This window comes from Nylanderia fulva, unplaced genomic scaffold, assembly GCF_048542155.1.
Source record: "Nylanderia fulva isolate GAGA-0341 unplaced genomic scaffold, ASM4854215v1 Scaffold1, whole genome shotgun sequence".
In the NCBI taxonomy this organism is placed as follows: Eukaryota; Metazoa; Arthropoda; class Insecta; order Hymenoptera; family Formicidae; genus Nylanderia; species Nylanderia fulva.
In genome coordinates this window covers 9,421,192-9,442,565 of record NW_028189192.1, presented here as the reverse complement: position 1 = coordinate 9,442,565, position 21,374 = coordinate 9,421,192, and the positions used below count along the sequence as shown (strand labels likewise).

The 21,374-nt window shown below is 37.4% G+C and overlaps 1 protein-coding gene and 1 long non-coding RNA gene across 3 annotated transcripts in view; both read right to left on the bottom strand.

Annotated features, from left to right (window-relative positions):
• The window catches only part of LOC114939960 (uncharacterized), a 43,878-nt gene extending 42,624 nt beyond the window's left edge, over window positions 1–1,254 (bottom strand). Inside the window, exon 1 of the long non-coding RNA XR_003821367.2 lies at window positions 824–1,254. This is a non-coding gene — a long non-coding RNA (uncharacterized LOC114939960). The remainder of the gene's footprint in view (window positions 1–823) is intronic.
• A 10,999-nt stretch (window positions 1,255–12,253) lies between these two features.
• The window catches only part of Zip48C (Zinc/iron regulated transporter-related protein 48C), a 32,815-nt gene continuing 23,694 nt past the window's right edge, over window positions 12,254–21,374 (bottom strand). For both annotated transcript variants that reach the window (XM_029314452.2, XM_085481234.1), the window contains exons 5-6: window positions 19,818–20,075; window positions 12,254–15,925 (exon numbers count right to left, since the gene is read on the bottom strand). In XM_029314452.2, the coding sequence (XP_029170285.2) occupies window positions 15,847–15,925; window positions 19,818–20,075 (337 nt within the window). In that variant the 3' untranslated portion in view covers window positions 12,254–15,846. The remainder of the gene's footprint in view (window positions 15,926–19,817; window positions 20,076–21,374) is intronic.

Below are 21,374 nucleotides of genomic sequence, written 5' to 3'. Positions count from 1 at the left end.
TCTCTTAGAATTTACCCTGAAAAATCATTGTAATCGTGGGATAATAAAAAATATTAATTGTAAAATTAATAGAACATATTTTATATATCTTATTGTAGAAGATATTAATATTTTTATTGTAGTAAATATTAATCAGAGAATCTCATAAAATTCTTCCAATCTATCGTTCCACAATTGCCACAATTTTTCACGGTAAATTCTAAGAGGAAATTTTCTCTGTGTCTGCATTTACAATCTTAAAGCGACTATGCACATTTTTTAATCGCAACAATAGTCGCATAATAATCTTGTACTTAAAATATATTATTGTAAACAATATTCAAAATATCGCGAGAAATTGTGTACGAAATATTTTAATAATAATAATAATAATTACTAACAATCGTTTCTCTAAATATATACGTTTTAGGTCTGGAAGCAATTATAAATTCAATTAATTTAAACTTCTCGATGTTATGAAATTATGAGCGAAATATGTAGCGCGTAAATATGAGAAATGTTCGTTTTAATATAACGTTAATGTAACAAAAATTTCTTTGGCATAAAGTTTATTATTTACAAATCATTTGAGTAATATCGCTAATTAAATTCATCTTGATTCGCGCAAAGGAATAAATCGCGCGTCAGATTACGTGCTATTACTCGGCCGCCTGCTCGTTCACCGGCGATTCGTCAATTTCCTGCGACGTCGAATTGACGTAACGGAAAGGGTAGTGACGGTATTCCGGACGAGCGAGGAACAACGAATCGCACGCACATATCACGAGTTAAATTCCGCGATAGACATTTTTCCGTTCGTTAATAACGCGCTATCGACACGTACCTTTCCTCGTTCGGCGCCTTCGATGACAGCTACCCTTCAGGACGGTTTCCCGAGCTCCTTCTTCCGCCGGTTTGCGTCTTCGTAACTGTCACGATGTCGGAAGACGTAATGTGCGAGAGTTCGTCGTAGGAAATCCAAATAGTCCCGGAAAATAGAAATGGCGACGTCGCGACAAGAAACGCGATAGGCGCAAGCTCTCGCGCTATTACGCGAATCTTGCGAAACCGGCGACAAGGTCGCGCGTGACACCGGATATTTTTCTCGTTTTACGCGGACTTCGAATATCGTGCGTTCGTTCATTCATTAGCGAGATCACGTCTCGAGATCACGGCGCGAGAGAGGGAAGAACAAAGTATTCAATCGTACAAATTAGCCGGAGCAGCGTCGCAAAAGGCGTAAACTGTCAACCTCTTTCACCGTAGATAACCGGCTGGCAGACGGACGAAGACTGAGTAGAGCGACCGATCGCTCGCGGATCCCCTCTCTCGCTCACACGTTCCACGCTACCCTCTCTACCCGTTTGCGCCGTGCGACGTTCGGCGGTTCTCCCTCTCTCCCAGTCATTCTTTTTCGCTGTTTTGTCCCCCAACCCCCAACCCTCCCCCAGTCAAGACTCGGCAAGTCTTTGCGACACTCGCCGCAAAGTATGCGTGAACACGGGGGAAAGGAAATACACGAGGTCGGAAAACACGGAAATTGTACACACACATTCTTAATAGATGAGAGAGAATATTTTAAAAAATACATATATGTACATGTATATTTTTAAAAATCATTTTATATGAATGGCAAAAGAATAATAAAAGTATATTTACGAGTGTAATAGAGTTCTCTCTTATATTAAATCAGAACCAAATAAACGAACATAATCATATATTAAACGAGTGTCTAATTATTCGAAACATTTATTTTTAAAATAGGAACGATATATTTAATTCGACCCAAACTAGCCAAGAAAATTTTTATTTTATTTCCACAGTGGAAATAAAATAAAAATTTTCTTGGCTAGTTTGGGTCGAATTAAATATATCGTTCCTATTTTAAATACCACTATAGTGACGTTTTAAGTATTCAATTTGATTTATTTTTAAATCTTTTATAAAATTTATATATAAAATAAATTTGTATAAAATTATGAGTTAGGTAATACCTTCTTTTTGCTTATATCTGTTCGTTTATTACTTGGTTTCTGGATCCAGCTTTACACAAGAAATATCTCCATATTAAAGCGTGATATGTATAAAATTGCATATCTGATGATACGAACGTTTATAAACATTTGCTATTTTCATTCGAAACGACACATATTTCTCAATAAGAATACTGATAATTACGGTATATACACTGTAAAAAAATAGATTACATAAAAATATGTAAAATTACACTTATTATTTATGTAATTTTACATATTTTTTTACAGTGTACCATTGAGATGTTTATTTTATGACATCAATATATCACAAAATAAATGAGCTATGTAATAATGTATAAAATTATATACCAGTTTTTCAAGTATAAATTTCGGAGTTTGAAACATATCTATTTAATTGCGTGAGAGAGAAAAATAAAAATCGTGCTCTTTCAATTATCAGTTGGCATTAATATGCACGAGCTATTAAATTACTGTCACTATTGTCGTCGAAATTCGTATGGCGCCTTCTTCTGGCACGCGGTGTGGCAAGCTTTCGAAATGGTTTCGCGAAATGGTCGTCGCTCTTATTTCTCCTCCGAGAACTTTCTCGAGTGCTAGAAATAGCAAAGTAGCGACGAAAGTTCGCAATTGCGTCCTAGATTTGACATTAAATTTTTTTCGTGTTTCACGATAACGCGTCTAATACGTGATATGCATGTTTGATCAATTATAGTAATATGTTCTTATCTTGTGCATCGATTCATATGAAATTCGTGTACAATTATTTATTAACTCCTTAATTTAGTTTTAAAAAACAATATGTTATATTAAGTTTATTTGAAAACAATCCAAATCGGTTGAATTCAAGCTTAGAATCTTTAAAGGTGCAAACGTCGTATTATAAACGACAAGACAATTGAAATGCTAGGTCAATGAAATGCGATTTGCGTCAATGTCGAAATGAGTTTCGGCCCGAGTAAGTAGTGAACTCATGAATTATGAAAAGAATAAATTAAAAAAAAAAGTGATCATCGCTGTGCGTCGTAATTTTTCTAATTCGCAGAAAAGCAGATAAACATATTTGTGTAAAAATTTAAAATTGATGCAAGAGAAAAATACGAAAAATAAAATGTGTGTTAGACAGAATAGGATTTTGTCAGATATAAAAATTCAATCTAGATATAGAGAGGTTTCATTCGCACATCGTCGAAGATCGACTTTGTATATATCGCGCGTGTTCGCGGTAAAATTTCACGAAAATTCACAAATATTCGAGCATCGATTTGCATCATGTATTTACGCGCAATAATATCTGTCACGATTGTATTCTTACGGACTCGCAGAAGCGCGTGATGTTCACGTGAAAAGCGCCCGGTGTTTAATGGCCACGCCAGACCGTGGTGCTAATTGCTCGATCGAATGCGATTACGTTCCCGCGGAAATATTTCACGCGGATGTTTGCAGGGTTAACGATATATCGTTGTCGGGGATTGAAATCCACGAAAGCCGAAACACTCCGTGTTCGTGCAAGTCTCATATATTCGCGGCTCGTTGTTCGCAATCACTTTCCGCAATCGTTAATCTAAATTGCGCTTATTCATGCGGTAAAATCTAAAAAAAATGTGTCGTGCAACAATATGAATAAAAAAAGAGAGTATATGACTTTTTAATGTTTTATAGTTTTTTTGTTTTAAAATGTTTTTGCTCAAAAATGCAGCTGTTTTAATAAAAACATGATCAACTAGATGAGAGTTAATATTAGACGAAGGTTCGCATTGCATCGATCGTTGCTGACCCGATGGAATAATGTATATCAAAGAAAGTATATCTCCAGTCTAATCGTAAATTAATGTTTTGCAAGAAAGTAGGAGACAAAGCGGGAAATGTTTAATAAGAAATAATATGAGATTCATATTGATCCACTGTGCTCTAGATATATAACTACCTATACCAAGACTAATCCAATTGGCCTCTTAACATAATTGGTTTGTATACATAGCTATGAAAGAAAAACAAAAATAAAAATAAAAGAAAATTAAATTATCGCGTAATTAAAAAGCCAGGTTATCAATTAAATTTTAATTACGCATTGCTTTATTAAATATTTTGTCGAAAAGAACTTATCGATGTAAAAAAATTGTTCTGCATAACACATTGAAGTATTATGATTTAAAAATAATGTAAAATAGTTAATTAAAATTATTTGTTGAAAATTGTTGACGCAATTCGCGTTGACAGTTATGTAAGATAAAAAAATCGATAATTTTCTAAAAATTAAATTTAAAATAAAATAAAATTCAAGATGGAGCAATAGAGTTAAGAAATGTCAAATATATAAAGAGAGAGATTCGATTATACAAAGAATTCCCGTCAAGAAGCGTAGAATATTATTTCGTCCGTACTCGACGATTCTCATAACAGCCTATTAAACGATATCAAGTGTATTAGCGCAAACGAGCAATTTAGTCTTCCTCGCGCGATGGGATCGCGTCGCAGCGAGAAAATTCAGGATGTGCGATAGAAAAAGCAACATCATATACAGAGTGTCAGAAGCTTATTCGTATATAGAATGTCGGAATTCTAAAATTTTATATAAATGTATATTGCACACAAGAGTTGCAGCGATTATTATCGAATATTCTAGATTTATTATACTACGCAGAATGTTAAATTATATACAAATATTTTGATACAGAGATTAATGTAGTATGAAGCTTATCCTTATTTTATTAATTCTACCCTGCGATTCGATTATTTTACTAATCAATCCGAATTATATTTAGATAATAGAAAATCGAACGAGCAACGTTATAGTATAGATTGATTAAACGATTTTTGTGGATAATTTATTTAAACACATTTAGATTTAAATATACTTTATCGATTATTTATTGTTCAATTTTTCGACAATCTAAATATAATGTCAGTTTGAGAACGAACAATAAAACAATTGCAGGATTAAATTAAAATAAGGATAAGCTTCGTAAAACATCAATCGTTTTATAAGTAATTAATCTATATTTTATATTGTGTAATTTATCGCGTATATATACCTATCATAGTTTCGTAAAATATTTCGGCAAGAAATCATCAGTAGGTACGATAATATGGCATTTGGCGTCTTGGTGTCGTCTAGTATGATATTGTTGACATGCTTTGGCTCTGTTATCATTCGTGTGCCGACACTCGAGCAGAAAAATTGTAGTGCGACACGCTCCGAATTCCTTTTCTAAAATCACGATAAGATTACGATCGATATCTGATAACTATATGGTACTACTTTCTCTATCGCGCTGAATTTCCTCGCATTCTCGTCGCGCGAGGAAGACTAATTGTAAATTGCTCGTTTATGTTAATACACGACATGAAACGTTTTGGTGATTAAGTCTCGAATTAGGAATTCCGAGGTGTTTGGTATATTTTATTTGCATCGCAGCCTATCCTGTAAACGCGATGAGCATCTCGAGCCCTCGTTTCCTCGAAATATCGCAGACGTATAAACTCGTCGCGGCGACGTCGTCGCGTGGAAATAGAGAATAGAAGTGGATTTAGAAATAGAGCCGCCAGTCGTCGGCCTAGAATTTGATCGGACGTGGCTTAACGGCGGCCTGCACCGGACGGCACTGTTTCGGGCGAGTTCGAACGTGCATCGCTCTTTCAATGCGATGCGCCGGGCAGCTTGCGATGAATAATAAACAGGAGATGCGCGAGACGGATCTAAGCTTCGACGGTTACTGAGAAGTCATTTTCACGAGAAAATTATCGTAGTACAGAGTCTTAAAATAATGGACGGGCGTAACACCGAGAAAGAGAGAGAGTGAGTTTCGCCGGGAGCAGAAATGCCGCGCCGATGAATAAGTCGTGCCCGAAAATAGTCGCGTCGGAGGGTCCGATATTAAGGTATTACGAGGTATTAATTTTAATCCCGCGAGAAAATTATTTCGTTTTTCACTAACTTTATCATTTCAGGACTTTCCGAATGTAATGTATGTTCTGTATTTTATTGAAACGCGTAATGCGATTTATTAAAAGTTTGATGAAAATTTTCATATACATATATACATATGTTTGTTTCAAAATTTGAAAAAAAAAGAAATCACCTAAATAATGATTAAAAAAAAGAGAAAATCTCGCTTGCCCTTCCCGAGCCATCGGCCAGCTATGGACCTCGAGCTATGGACTCGTTATAGGAGAGAATCGCCAAGAATTCGATGGTATCTAATTAAACGATGAATAATGCACGATACATCGCGCGATTAAAGGTAGGCACCCCTAGTATGGACGGTACTCGTGCGGACCGAGTTACACTTCCTTGAATGCGGCATCCTGTCGCGCAAGTACTGTCCGACGCGGTCGTTCCGCGTTGTTCGCAACGGAGAGGACATTACTTACGCCGCCGCGACTTCCTTCCTATACGTAGAACGAGCGAGTAAATGCGTGCGCGTACTATCGTCTCTCGTCTCGTAGAAATCGCGCGCGCATGAAAGCACGCACGCACGCACGCACGCTCTCGCTCGCTATCTGTGCGCGCGTGGTGGTTTCATTCATAAAGTCACGCGTTTCGCGAGGAAACGCCTGCGCGCGCGCGTTAACGACAGGAACAGACGGCTTCGCTCGCTTTTTCTTACGTATATAGGTACGTATATACCCCCGCGAGAGAAGACGCTAATACGCGCCTACCAACGAAGGCGCTCCGCGCCGACTTCCGGTTGACGAGGATGCACGGAGCGTCGGAGGATGCGCCGCGCCGGTAGGCAATAAAAGCAGAGCCGTTAATGCACCTCTCTCGCTTCTCTCTTTCTATCTTTCCCTCTTACCGCGCTCTATAAACCGTGGGATGGATCGCGCGATTCCGCATCCTCTTATTGTCACAGCATTGCAATCGATTCACATCAGAATCTTGATCTTTTTTTTATTATTTTATGTAAGATTGGAAATGTCGCCTTTTTCAACCGCAACTGTTTTCTCGATCAAAAATTATTAGCTTTTTTCATTGTTCTTTAAGTATTTATAAAAAAAAAAAAAAGATTTTTGTATAATTTTTTGCGCGATTAAAAACGTCAAGAGATTTTCTAACTTTTCCAAACGTTAAATTTTTCACTAAAAAAAGTGAAGCAAGTTTTTCATGAGATTCCTTGAAAATAGATTAATTTGATTATGGAGTAAAAAATTATAAGAGAGCAAAAAAAAGTATTTAAATCCCAAAATTACGAATTTTTAATACATTTTTCTTTTACTCATTATTTATATCATCATATTATTATACAGGTTTAATTAAAATAAAATTTTTTGAAGTATTATTTAAAAAATCTAAAATAGTTCTCGTGATCTCTAATGTTTAAAAACACATGAAAATTTCGTCAAGTGTACGCGCGGTCGTGAATCTTTTGCTTCTCAAAGTGCGGTGACCCTACAGGCTTGGGCGGAACTCCTTCGCTTCCGGTGCTGTTCCGCTGCTGCTATTTCTATATATAAACCCACACGCGTTTATCGACATAAAGCGCATACACGTGTATAAAAGATTCATATATGCGCGCTGCCGAATACCACCGCAAAACGAGAGAACGATTTCGTTATACGAGAAGCTAATTTATAGGCGGCGCACTTTTGCCGAATGATTTTTCGTAGGAATTACTTAATCCTTTCAGGTAGAGCGATTTCATTGAATACTTATTAAGAAAAAGAGAATATAGTTATTATCATCTCGTAAAACGCTTACATTATAATATTATATTAATAAATCAATTTGTACTTTAAAATATTGAGAACTTTTTCTGTTCTTTATCATGTAATATATTTGCATATAATTATTCGATGTATTGTTAATAAGAGCTACTCTGTCGAGTAGAACAAAATGCGATATTTATAGAAGTTGCGAAGGAATGCAGTAAAACTGCCAAAGTTTGCTTGGCTATGCTATAAGATCTATGACAAGCCAAGAATAATAACGGGATTGATTTTTAGAAATAATTTTGGCTATCTCAATTTTTCTTAAAAAAAAAAAAAAAAAAAAAAAACAGTGTATATTGTTTTGCAACAATAATATAATGTTAACAAAATGGTATCAGTTCGTATAGTAATAGATATCTCGATCAGGCTCGTGGAAATCATCTGCGAGATATTTTTGCTTTAGAATAAAAAGATATGTTTTTCAATATTTTTATATAATTAATTGATGTTCCCGAAATGTGCTAAGAATTGTTTATTCACGGAGTAATTTTTTTTTAAACACAGCCTTGGCCAAAAATATAAAACTCTTAATTGCAATAACAATTAAACAAAAATAGAGTTGTGAAATAAAAAATAATTTTAAAGTACATTCTATCATTTTGTTAACATCTATATTAATTGATTTTTATGATAGACATAGATAGCGATAATCATCATGCGTTTTCGAATGTTAGTATATATAACGCATTTCAAACAAAGAGAATGGAAATGAAGTGTCATAGGTCAATCTTTCCCAACATTTTGAAAGCAAAAATTCATGAGAAAAAAAGTCTGAAGGAATTCATAACAACTTGTAGCATAAGAGGCAGAATGTGTGTCGTAACAAATATATGAAAGTATATATAACACGCGCGCGCGTTTCAGTATAGACATAACTATAACTATATATTAAAATTTTGATATTCAAATAAAAAAAAATGATTCATACGAAAAAGATTAAATTTTAAAACTATGAGGCACTAAAAAACATTTACAAAATCATCTTAAATGTGTCAAAAACATATTTTAGATGTATGTATATCTTTGTTTAGGTATTTAGTACTTAATTAATAAATCATTTGTTTGCAAATATTGTTTTACATTCTCGTTATAATTATTAATTTATAACTTTGACCCTATTCAATATAAAATAGGCGTAAATATTTTAAAGATACAAAATATATATTGAAGCAGTGTTGTACTTACATTGTGGTGGCTGACTTCTCCGAGTCCTCGTAACAAAAAAATATTCGTTTCTCCCGTATTATCGTCGATTTATTATTCTTGGTGCATTAAATTAACGGCGATTTATCGTCGGATATCATTGTATAATTGGTGGGTCCCTACAATTTCCGGTACTGGCTGTGGAGATCGGTGATTACTTTTGGTTGGAAGTGTGTTGGTAAGTGGGAATGATGGAAACGATTACTGGAATCAAAAGAGAGATCATGTTATATGTTATGACAAGTTCGCGTGTTATAAAGACTTTTAATTTTCTTAGAATTCTCAACACGAGTTTCTAATAATCTTTGTTTTCACACGGACAAAGTTCATAATTTTGCTTAGGTATATCGATTACTTTGTTTTTGCCGAGCAAAATATAAAATACAATAGAACTTAATAAAAAAGACAAGAATCTCTTTAATAAATTTTGCAAGTTTTCAACAAATTAATTTTCATCCATTGTAATATATTTATGATGTAAAAACCAGAGATTAAAAACTGCAATAATAAGAGTAATAGAAATTAGTATATGAAATGAAACGAGAAATTGCGTAATAAGTCTACGTCGATATACTGAATGAACAAAGAATGAACCGAGTTAGACGTGAAACGTGAATGAGAAGGGAAAGGACAATGTCCTAGGGTAGATGCCTAATGCTTGGAAGAACCGAGTTTCGTTTTAGAACGCACCCTTGCGTATCGACGCGCAGCGAACCACGATTCTGCTACTTATTTCCTAAATCGACGTATCCGTATACAGGCAGCGAATTTCTCATACGAATTGAAGTAAATTGTCAGGGAAATCCGGAGATATCGAATTAACTCGAGACTCGTCGTTCGACGAATTCCTTGCAATTCAACGTTACAGCTTACAACGATCGAATTAAAAGTCGCTTCGAGCGTTCAGGGGTTGAGAGGTTGACGTTCTCCTTCTCGCGTGATTGAGCGCGATATTTTCTCACGGTGTGGAGCAAACAACGAAAGTTGGACCACATTATTTGGCACTGAATAGCGACGAGTTAGGCTGAGATTTCACTAAAATGTTGCAATCGCAATGGAAACACGAAAGTCAACCGCTTATTAATAAAATCGATACGTATTGTAAAATTACGCGCAACACAGGTGTACAACGATAACAATTACAACACTGTCATCACCAAGCGTTGTCACAGCGACTGAGAGACAGAGAGGCAGATGGATGGAAAAGAAAGGCAGAAAGAAAAGGAGAGATTTCGTCATCGAACCGCGTTGCACGTGCGCCGTGCACCGGATATGTCAGCTGCGGCGCGCAGGGCAAAGTGTATTGTGAGACTGCTCGCGGGTGCAGCGCCGGTGTCCCGGCTTTCCTATGCAACGCACTGCACCCTGCCTCCCACCCTCCGTCGTTGCCGTTTTTCGCCCCTCTCTCTATCTCCCCTCTCTGCTTCATCCCGTTTCTCGATCGTATATACGCGCATCGCCGACCTACCAAACCACGTGATCACCCTCTTTAGCCCTAGGCCGATTACTGCACCATCATCTCCTCCCTCCATCTTTCCTCGCAAATTTCTTGCCCTATTTTTTTCTATTCTCTCATCGTGCTACTTCTTCCCCGTTCTCGAAATTAATCTGGAATTTTTCCATATTTTAATCGGTACAACATATTTCCTAATCTTCGATTAATTATATATTTCGTCGAGTAAACTAATTTTTTCTCAACCAGGGAGTAAGTTTTATATATCTCTCTCTCTCTCGCGCACACCCCTCGCATTCCGAGAGCTCTCGTCGCGCATCCGCATCTCCGCGTCCGTGCTTTGCTCGCTGGAATTTTTCGTCCCCTTTCCTCCCTACGTGGAGAGGAGAACGCGGTTCGTGTTCCTCTTCTACGACCGACCGGCCGCTTCCATCTTTGTCCACTCCCTACGGCAGATGCGCGCCGGCTCCTCTTCTTCGCTGTTGCACGCGCGAATGTACTTCTCTATATATCCCGCTCGTGAAAACGGACGTCGTCGTTCCACCGGAATGCCTCCTCTCGCTCTCTCTCGCCACCATTCTCTGCCGGACTCCATATACCGGCCACTGCCGTCATTTCTGTTCGCCCTGTGCTCCGCTCGTTTCCTCTCTTCCTCCCCTCCCTCTCCGTCCCTCCCCCTTAGTCTCGCAGTGGCTGAACAGTGGCGGATTCACACATCACACTGCTCTAAGTATGTTAATTCGAAGCCACCCCTCGTAGAGACTCCCCGTATCTTCATAGATCTAGTGCTTCTTTATATATTTGACATTGAAAGAAGACTGACAAGTGGAGAAAAAAATGCATGCGTAATTAAAAAATTATTCAATGAGTCTAATAATTGTTCCGACGACGAGTTCCTCGCTTTAAACTGCTTTACACAAATTTCTATTTGACATTGAAAGAAGATTGACAAGTGGAGAAAAAAATGCATGCGTAATTAAAAAATTATTCAATGAGTCTAATAATTGTTCCGACGACGAGTTCCTCGCTTTAAACTGCTTTACACAAATTTCTATTTGACATTGAAAGAAGACTGACAAGTGGAGAAAAAAATGCATGCGTAATTAAAAAAATATTCAATGAGTCTAATAATTGTTCCGACGACGAGTTCCTTGCTTTGAACTGCTCTACACAAATTTCTATACACGCAAAATAAATGATGCATTCACTCTGTCTTAAAGATACCGAAAATGCATTATTCTCGGTTAGCACCTCAGAGTGAAAAAATCTTCCTTTTCTTTTCAATCTATTCCTAAATCCGCCACTGTTCTCGAACTGGCATACCTTTCGCGGTCAGTGCGCCCTATCACTCGTACTACCTACCGCGCGCTCGCACTCGCTGCATCGGGAAAGCAAGCTGGCGATGCAGCCGTCCTTGTCGCACGCCGCTCGGCTCCATTCATGTCTCGGTTCTCCTTGGGTTATGCAACTCTGATGAGAGACGCGAAGAGCGTCTGAGAGATGCACCGCGCCGAGCCGAGCCGAGCCGCGCCGAGCTGCACCGACACTTTACCGTGTCTGAGAGTCAAGGAGAGAACTTACCGTCGATGCATACGACAAGTGTGTTCTTTCCTAGTGTAATACCATCTATCATCTATTGAAATTAGTTTTCTATTTTTACCGAAAAATGTTATTGCAAAATCTTTAGCACTTAGAAACATGAAAACACAATCGCTATAGCATTAATATAATACATTAAAATAAAATATTATGTATAGAAAGAGAAATATATAACAATGTATCTATATAAAAAATTCTACTCTGTTGTCTCAGGTAGTAAAGTAAGAGGAACGGGATTGTTACGGAATACACATTTTTAACATTATTGGTTACAGTTAATTCACAGGCTAATTTGAAGGAAAAGTAACTGGAGTAATTGTTTTATACATATATGCTATATGTATACGTATATTTTAATGTATTATTTTTATTGCATACCTTTGTAAACCATTACATCGCAACGTTGAATTCGCGATGAATATGTCTTGAATATGCGAGGTGTAAAGATTTCGGGACGAATTATCAATTTAATGACGAAATAACAAGTAGTTTATATAACAATAATTATATCGTCGCCTTATCAATTCTCCGAATACTTAACACTCCTATTTAAACGAATAATACTAATTAAGTTACGAAGGCACGTAATTTAATTGAAAAAGATTCATAATGTAGTTTACAGTTATAAAACTGAAGAGAGAATTCGTTACGCGCGGTGTGCCAACGCAATTCCATATCCAATATAAAATATTCATGATTAAGGTCTTTTAATTAATTCGTTATCGTTTTTGCTGATATATAGATTCCTTGCAATCAAGTACTAATCGCCAAATTAATAAAGCAGCAGGCAGGCGTAAATTTTAGCAATTTACCTGAAATATATCTGCACAAATTTTACAATTGACTGTACTAACTATGTCTAAAGTACAATATGATATAATCACATGATCCACGTAATTAATTACCTCATTAATTACGGAGGATATATTTTGCTAAAGCATCGCTCGCGCATATGTCGTAATCGTCAACGTGATGTTGTGCCGTCAACGTTGATCGACCCTCGCTTCTATCATCGAAGCTTTGGCTGATGCTTGCTCGCACTGGTTTAATATAAACCGAGTGTCGGTGGTACGCCGTGTGCTCTTTGAATGCTAATGATGGAACCGATTATCCGGATCGCGGATCCTCGAGAAAATCCGCCATAATAATATTCATGCAATAACAAAAAAATTGTTTAGTAAGAAGCCCAATTGACTTCGAAATTGACAATCGTGATCTTATAAAATGTCAGTCATGGAAATATCAGTATTATACAAATAATACTGAGATTAATTCCATGCTGAAGATGACAGTCCTTGTCAAATCTCGACATTAGTAAAAATTATCATGCGAGAGATGCTTCTCGATGTCCACGAAACCAGACGATCTATCTAACAAAACTATAGTTATTCGAGAATTATAATTCTATATAAGCACGATAAAAAGAAACAAGATGTAACATTGCGCATATAATAGCGACAGCGTGGAAAAAATTGCCAATCAAAAATTGATCCCCAATCAAAGTGCGTAATTAAGAAAAACTAAATTAATTATCATACCGGAGCACCGATATTAATTGGCAAGTATATTGCTTCTCATGGTTTGGGATCAATTTCTGACTGCGTCAAAAAGCTTCGCTATTAATTTGACTGAGAGTACACATCAAAGTTTCACCTTGTCTTTTTACGTCACGACTTCTTTTATACATACGTGAGTGTTGGCACACTCGTATATTCCTAATACTTTAGTTCTATTGACAGTGTATCAAAATATAGTCTTTATATCTTATATAAATGTACAGCGTCGAGAACCAGACATCTAGTGATTAATCTATTATATATTTTTCAATTATTACGAGAATATATGCGTGAGATATCGATCTCGAATACCGGCTTGTGTGTCGATCGTTTTAATAAAAAGAGAATATTATGTACTCGTATCACATATTAAAAATAAATATTATATATACTGTGTAAGAGAAAACCTATATATTTTTAGAATAAGAAACATCAACGTTCTATATTAAGGATAAATAAAAGGAAATTTTAAATCGATATAACGTACATATTTACAATATTCGTACTTTTAAAACATGAAATCACGTTCTATGCTATCAGTGCATAATACATGTCTTGTATTAAAAGTAAATATCGTTACTAAAAATAAAGAAAAATAAAGAATGTTTTGAAAGTTGAAAAAATGTATTAAGAAAGGGGAGAACATAATAGGCGTCTATCCAATTTCGCGAGGTGGCCTATTTTTATGTCAATGGGAGCAACCTCGTTGTTACAGGGTAAACGCCATGTCATTATAATAAAATTGCACTGTGCGTGCTGTATAATTAGAAAGAGCACATTGTAACGCAATAAATATGCGTAAAGGTTTGTACCTTCCAGGTATGAGAAATGTAGTTAATGATTGCGTACGTGTGTATCGTGTTCACGAAAAATATTACGAAATTCATACTTTTTCCAGAAAGACTTTTGTTAAAAAGAAAGATATGACAATAATAAGTCTTTCATAAAGTTCATTTAATTCTATAAATTATAATTAAGAATCGCGAAAGTATATAATAGAATAGACGATTGCAGCGAATTTTATTCATTGATTAGAGAAAAAACTGCAATCAAAATCTCATAATATTAATAGCATTCGGAATTTGACCGAGTAATAATACAAGCATGTGAGATTGAAGACTAACATGCTTGTATTATTGGAGCAATGAATAATATCGATGGACACATTATTAATCTTTAAAAATATATTGCACAACAAATATTACGGTTCCATTTAATAGCACAATATAATGAAAAAACTAAAGTGCAATATTATATAATGAGACATCAAAAAACAACACAATAATAATAGATTGCATTATATAGGAAATCGATAAACAATTTCCATTAATGCTTTAATTAATCCTGTCAATTGACAATTGTAAGATAATATTTATATACATAAATCTGTTTAAATAAGAAATTAATATTCATTCGTATATCTTTGCGAGATGTTCATTATTATATTCTCGATAAAAGAAATATTTTGAGAAAATTAATTTTTTTCGACAGTTCTCAACGCTGTGCATTTTTTCAATTGCTTTACCTACTGATAGTTATTTTTCGCAATTGCATCGATCTTGCAATTATTTCGGTGAATCCTGAAAGACATTGAGCTCGATGTTCGATTTTAAGTCCGCCAACTATTGTGTCTTCGATTTTACTTGAGTTTTGCAATCGCTGAAGACTAGATACAGGGAAGACGTTTTCAGAGAGAAATGCATTTTAGAGAAGCAGGAAATATTCCGCTTTGAGAAAATGTACTTTGAACAACTCAACTTTTACCACCACATTAATCGAACATCGAATCACAACGAGCAAATCAAGATTAAAACGCAATCTAATATTTCCGTCTTAATCAATATTTTATCGAAATTGAACCTAGTCGAGTATACATTTAATGATATTCGGTAAATTCGGTTTCTGATGTTATAAATATAATAAAATGGTCGTCACACAAGTATTTGTGTGGTAACGATAATGGAAATGCAATCATTACCGCGTGATAAAAAGTGTGTTTAGCAATATAATAATTTCTTACGTTAAAGTCTGTATTTCAATGAATACGTTAGGAATTGTGGAAATACGTATCGATTGGCAATATTTTCTATTTCACTACTATTCAATTCTCCTGAGTCTTTAAGGATGCAAGAGAGTGCTCCAGCGAATAAAAAAAAGATAGGTCAAGAAACATTGCAGCACTTAATTTTTGCCTCTTTCGAAAAAACATGCTATTGTCCGATGAAATACCGCGAGTCTAGGAAACATGTCTCCACGACTGTAAACACTTGTTACCACACATAATTTTTACACGTTCGCAAAAGCATTGGACTGTGCTTTTGTGAACGCGACTACTTTGTGGACGACGTCCTTAACCTAGGCCAACGTCTAAAGACATCATCACCAGGAAACCGACGATGGCTGCCCAACTGGCGAGTTTGCCGTTTCCGCTGTAAACAGAAAATATACGCGACGTATTCGCATTAAGATCGCGCAGAGAATCCTCGAGGTCCTTACGACTGTGTCGATTACAGTCAGTGAAACGTCAAACATTTTCTCTTCTCTACGATCTTATTCGCACGTGCAATTTCGTACTCGAAAAGTCTCTTTTTCTATTTTTTTTTATTATCCAAAGACATACCTGAGTATCCTTCAAACTCTCTTTGGTCTCAAACGGTCTTCTGGATTTTCGTCGCACTTGATCTGTCTTGCGCAACAACTCGCGGTACAGGCGTGATTTATACGCGGAAGGAGAAGGAGCGGGAGAATTTTAATTAGCACAACCGGCGGATCGAACGTAAAAATCGAAGGACGCGATGGACGAAGGATACGGAAGGGTACGAACGGGGGACGAGGGTACGGGGAATTAAAAAGGCGGCACTGGCGCCGTCGCCCACCACTATCCTCGTCGTCTCGCTGCCTACGGCCCCGTGGCAACGACCTGGGAGAAAGAGAGGCCCAGGATGGCGAGAAATAAAAGGGTTTTCGCGGCAAGTAAGTAGGGATTAAGCACATACAAAGCACACACTCGTGCCGCGCGTATATACCCCAGTATTGCACGCGTCACGGCTTGTTGATTTCGTAAATTATATACGGCCATCAATTTTAACGGCCGGCGAAACGCGTCGTTGTATTTCGGTGGGCGTTCTACCACATCAATCATATCCGCGCGGTAAGTACCTCTTTTCGGTGTGCCTCAGAAAATTTGTATTTTTATTGGTCATTATCGTGTCTCACACATCGCGCAATAGTAGCCGGGATAACAATGTCGATCCCCGATTTCGTCCTTGTCATCGTCGTCGTCGTCGTCGTCGTCGTCTGCTACAAAACTGGGCCCTCGTATAAAGTGACGTTTTACATCCGCTGAATAAAAATCGATCCTCGATTCAATTTATCTCAATTGTGTATTCAGGATTCGAATGGAATCCGATATTCGTGAAATATTCATTTCATTTCTCGGGTCTCCAAAAACTCTCTTGACACACGTAGTTGTAATTTAAATTCATTATCGAACATTATATAATATTAAATCACATCAATTTTTTATTAATTTCGAGCTCTGCTTACAATCGAAACTGCATAGTCGCCGGAGGAAATGTCAGCTAATTATTCGGATAATCTGCGGATAAGTGAAAGTTTTCGATAAGGAGATAAATTTAAATATCCCTATCGTAAAGATCAGATCGCGTCGAACGCGGAACACAAGTATCATGGGCGATGAAGCAGGCGTTCCTTTTCGCCGAGCAGAGGAAAATGCAAATTGCACGAGGGGCGACCGTTCCACGAAACGCGCCGAGTCGAACCAAGCCGAGCTGCGCTGATTTTTACCGGTTCTTCTCGTTCCGCGAAAGTACCAGAGTCTCGAGAAAATTCCAAAATATATTCATACTATTTCTTTCCGACTTGGATTGTCATTACAATATATTGCATGCACGGCCCAGTTTTGATTAATTAAACGCGAATGTAATTTCTCGATACAGCAACAACACTTTTCCTCCGTCTCGTAATTCTTACACGTGATGTGGACACGAAGAAAATCCTTTTTCTGATCAACAACTAATACCCAGCGAGTGATGTCGATGGTGTGCGTAGATTGTTTAACCCATAATTTTTAATACTTTCTTTTTAAATAAAGCAAGTAGTTTGACAAGTATGACTCTGGTAGTACGATGGCAATACAAATATTACAAATTGCGAGTTGGGCACTTATGGCACTTTAGAAATGTATTCATCGTTTCTTGAGGAGAAACGAGGACTTGTTAATAATACACATATTTTTACGCGCGTCCGCGTATAAAGGGGAAATTTTCATTTCTAAAAGGACTCGGTTATAAATATACTCTTCGAATGTGATCGTCATTAGAATTTCGAAGATATTGATGCGAAAATATTGATTGCGTTAGCGTTAAGCGAAAAGCAAAGTTGGATTGCGTGCAATCTATGCAAATGCAATTCGAGATGAAACGAGAGAACTTTCTTCCTCGGAGAAGGACTGTTCTCTCTCTTGCGCGGAGAACTCTTCCTTCGCGGAGGTCGAGCAACGGTTTCCGCGAAGGAAACGAGGAAAGACGAGGAACGGACGCGAAAGAGCGATCTGTTTTCACTTTTGCGTTTTCCGGCCACCCGGAGAGTTCCCGAGGGAGCGAGTCTAGAACGACAGTCTCAGAGGATCCGCGCGCTACGTGAGAGGAAAAATAAAGGCGGGAAAGAGAGCGGCCGCGCGCGCTCGGGTATCCGGGCGGTTAGATCGCATGCGAAATACAAAAGGAGCCAATTATAATGACAATGCGCCTTCTTCAACTAGACCGTCGCCGGGCCTGGGAAAGAAATTCGCCACGTCCGTTTCGTCGACGGCGCGCTAACTACGGCACTGCCGTCACGCGCCATTGTACCGTAATCGCTCTCGAATACGGACATCGTAGATACGTATGCGCTTGTGTGCGCGTTTAATATCCGTGTATAAATATATATATATATATATATATATATATATATATGTGCGTGTCCACTTGACACAAGTAGAAATTCATAGGACATACACAACACAAATCTTTCCTTCTCATTATTTATGCGTATAGTGTTGCTCCGCGTGATCACCGAGACGATTTTGCTGAGTTCTAGTAGCTTTCGATCATACAAAATGTTTCTGAGTTATATAGAGTTTGCAATAACATTACAACTTAAAGTGAAAGCATTATCTATTTCATTGCCATGTATAGCGCTAATAATTATTATATGAGACATATATAATATAGCATATTAAATTAAATAAATAAGAATTAAAGAGAGAAGGATCTAACTTTTAATTCATTTACTAGATTTCATGGAAATTTAGATTAGAGCTTATAAAGAAAATATATAAAAATGTAGATAAATATAAATTTACTAGAATTATAATTTATTATCGAGTCGTAATCTCTAAATTGATTTTATTCGCACAGTAGAGCTTTTTTCTTTATATAGCAAGCGTATATACGCGGCAATCAGCTCAATGCAAATAATATTCCTGACAAAGAACGATAAATATACAAAGATATCGAACGATAACGAGAGAAAGAGAAGAAGCTCAGATTACTCGTAAGGCGAGAAGTCTGCGGAACGATTGGGTTGGAGAATGTCGCGCATGGTCGAGAGATCGCCATCGAGCGACCATCCGTGGTCCGCATCTCCATTGGCGGGAGAATAAATCCCGAAATAAAGGGTCATTGTGTCGGTGGGAAAAGCGCCTTCCGTCCTTCTGACTCTGAGCCTAGGACCGGGTTCTAATTCGTTCTGAATGGGCCGAGGGTGAAACGTGAGACGGAAACGGGTGCAAGTGCACCATGGACTGGTGCCTCCGGTACAAACGGTATTTTAAAAAAATGAAGAAGAAAGATAGAGAGAAGATAGAGAGAAATAAGATAGAGAGGAAAAGGAAGAGAAGGGAGAGAAGAAAGGATGAGAAGCCGGAACCAGTTAAGGGAACGAATTGCGTTCAAGACCGTCTGTGCGAACCAGCTTCACCCTTCTGTATTCAACACTACCTTCTACGTTTTTTTTTAAACAACACGTGCATTTTTCACGAATATTATCACGTTACTTGTCTTTTGGAAATATATAGTTGCAGTCGAAAAAATGTTCAATATAAATTTATTACTTACTTGCGATTTTGCTTAATTATTCCATCGATTTTATATACTTGTGCGTTTTCGAGAGACTTTTATCGAACATAATAGTAATCTTGAGAACGAGTTGAGCAAAGTAACCGTTGGTTGCATTTTTTGAGTATTGTATAAAGAGCGCGCAATAGAAATCGTTTAGCAATTTCAAGTTTTCCCGGACAGGTGATTATACGGTACATACCTTTGATGCGCTTCCGGGATGATGTCGTCGATCACGACATAGATCATCGCACCGGCAGCGAAGGCAAGTGCATAAGGTAGCGCAGGTGCGGCGAGCGTCACTCCGGCTGCACCAAGCACACCGGCGATAGGTTCCACCATCCCCGAAAGCTGGCCGTACCAGAAACTCTTCAGGGTACTAATCCCGGCAGCCTGGAGGGGCAGAGACACCGCCAAGCCTTCCGGGAAATTCTGTATTCCGATCCCGATCGCAAGATTTCTGCAACATTTCAAATTTCGAATTTTTAAGCTTACATCATTAATTATAAACATAAACGATAATAATAATAATAATAATAATAATTTCATTGCAAATAAATAACGAAGTTTGTAAAATATTAACAAACTCCAAACTCTTCTATATCAGGGAAAAGAGAATTGATCTTTTTAATATTAGCGACAATAATAATAAGTAAAGTGTATTTTTTTTTTATTATAGCGGAACACGAGAAATCTTTCTACCAGAAATGATGAAAAACATGTCACATGTCTCGTGACATTTCCATGCTAATTACTGCAGCGGGATTCATCGATCTTACTTCGAGTGTAAGAAATATCCATTCGCGAATTCTGTAAGATGGAAGCGCAAGGCTGCACTGGCGGATTGCAGCGAGCGGCGGCGGTATGCAAAAATAGCAGCCGTTCTGTCGTGGAATGGGAAAAGAGAGAGAGAGAGAGGCGCTTTGCGCGATCGCAGGATAAGAACTAAGGAGACAAGGTGGCTCCGCGCGAGAATCAACTTGCGCACACACACACACATCGCACCGACACAGCGGTGAGTTCTTGAAACTGGTCGACGACTTCGACATTCCCCGGATTTTTCCATCTTCGCGAACGGAGCAGAGCGCTCGGAGAGCCGCGAGGCTTCCTAGATCTAGCCGGTGTGTACCGCTCGCTCTTTCATGCTTACCGGAGAGCGGCAAAGCTTACTCGACCAAGGATCGCCGCTCATAAATAAGATGTCAATGAACGACAAAGTCTCGAGTTTCGCTTCCAGTTACGCAGGCTGTAACGTCTGGCAGCGACATAAAATTATCGGAGAAATGGTCGCGAATAAATTGAGGCAATGTAATATGTCCGTATCATTAACATTAATAATGAATTATTATGATATTTAAGTGTATACATGGGTGTGTATGTGAGAAGAGGTGTGTCTATCCACCAGAGGCCATTTAAACATAGAAATGATATTAATTAATACGACCATACATTTTACTGTCTAATTCTCAAGATAATTCATTAATTATCAAATTAAATTAAGATATGATTTTAATTTCAAATTTAATCAAGATAAATCTATCTTCTCACGAGTAAAAAGACACGTTAGAAAAACAACAAATACTATTATAGTGACACGATCGATATACAGAAAGGAGACACACACAGAGTTTAGCTTCGCTGTAAGCTCACGAGACCTCTTTCCTCGACCTCGGTTCATCTCTGTCTCTCTTTTCCGCGACCTCGCGGACCGCCAAGTGTGATCTATGGTCCAAGTAATAGCATGGTAGAATCACGTCGA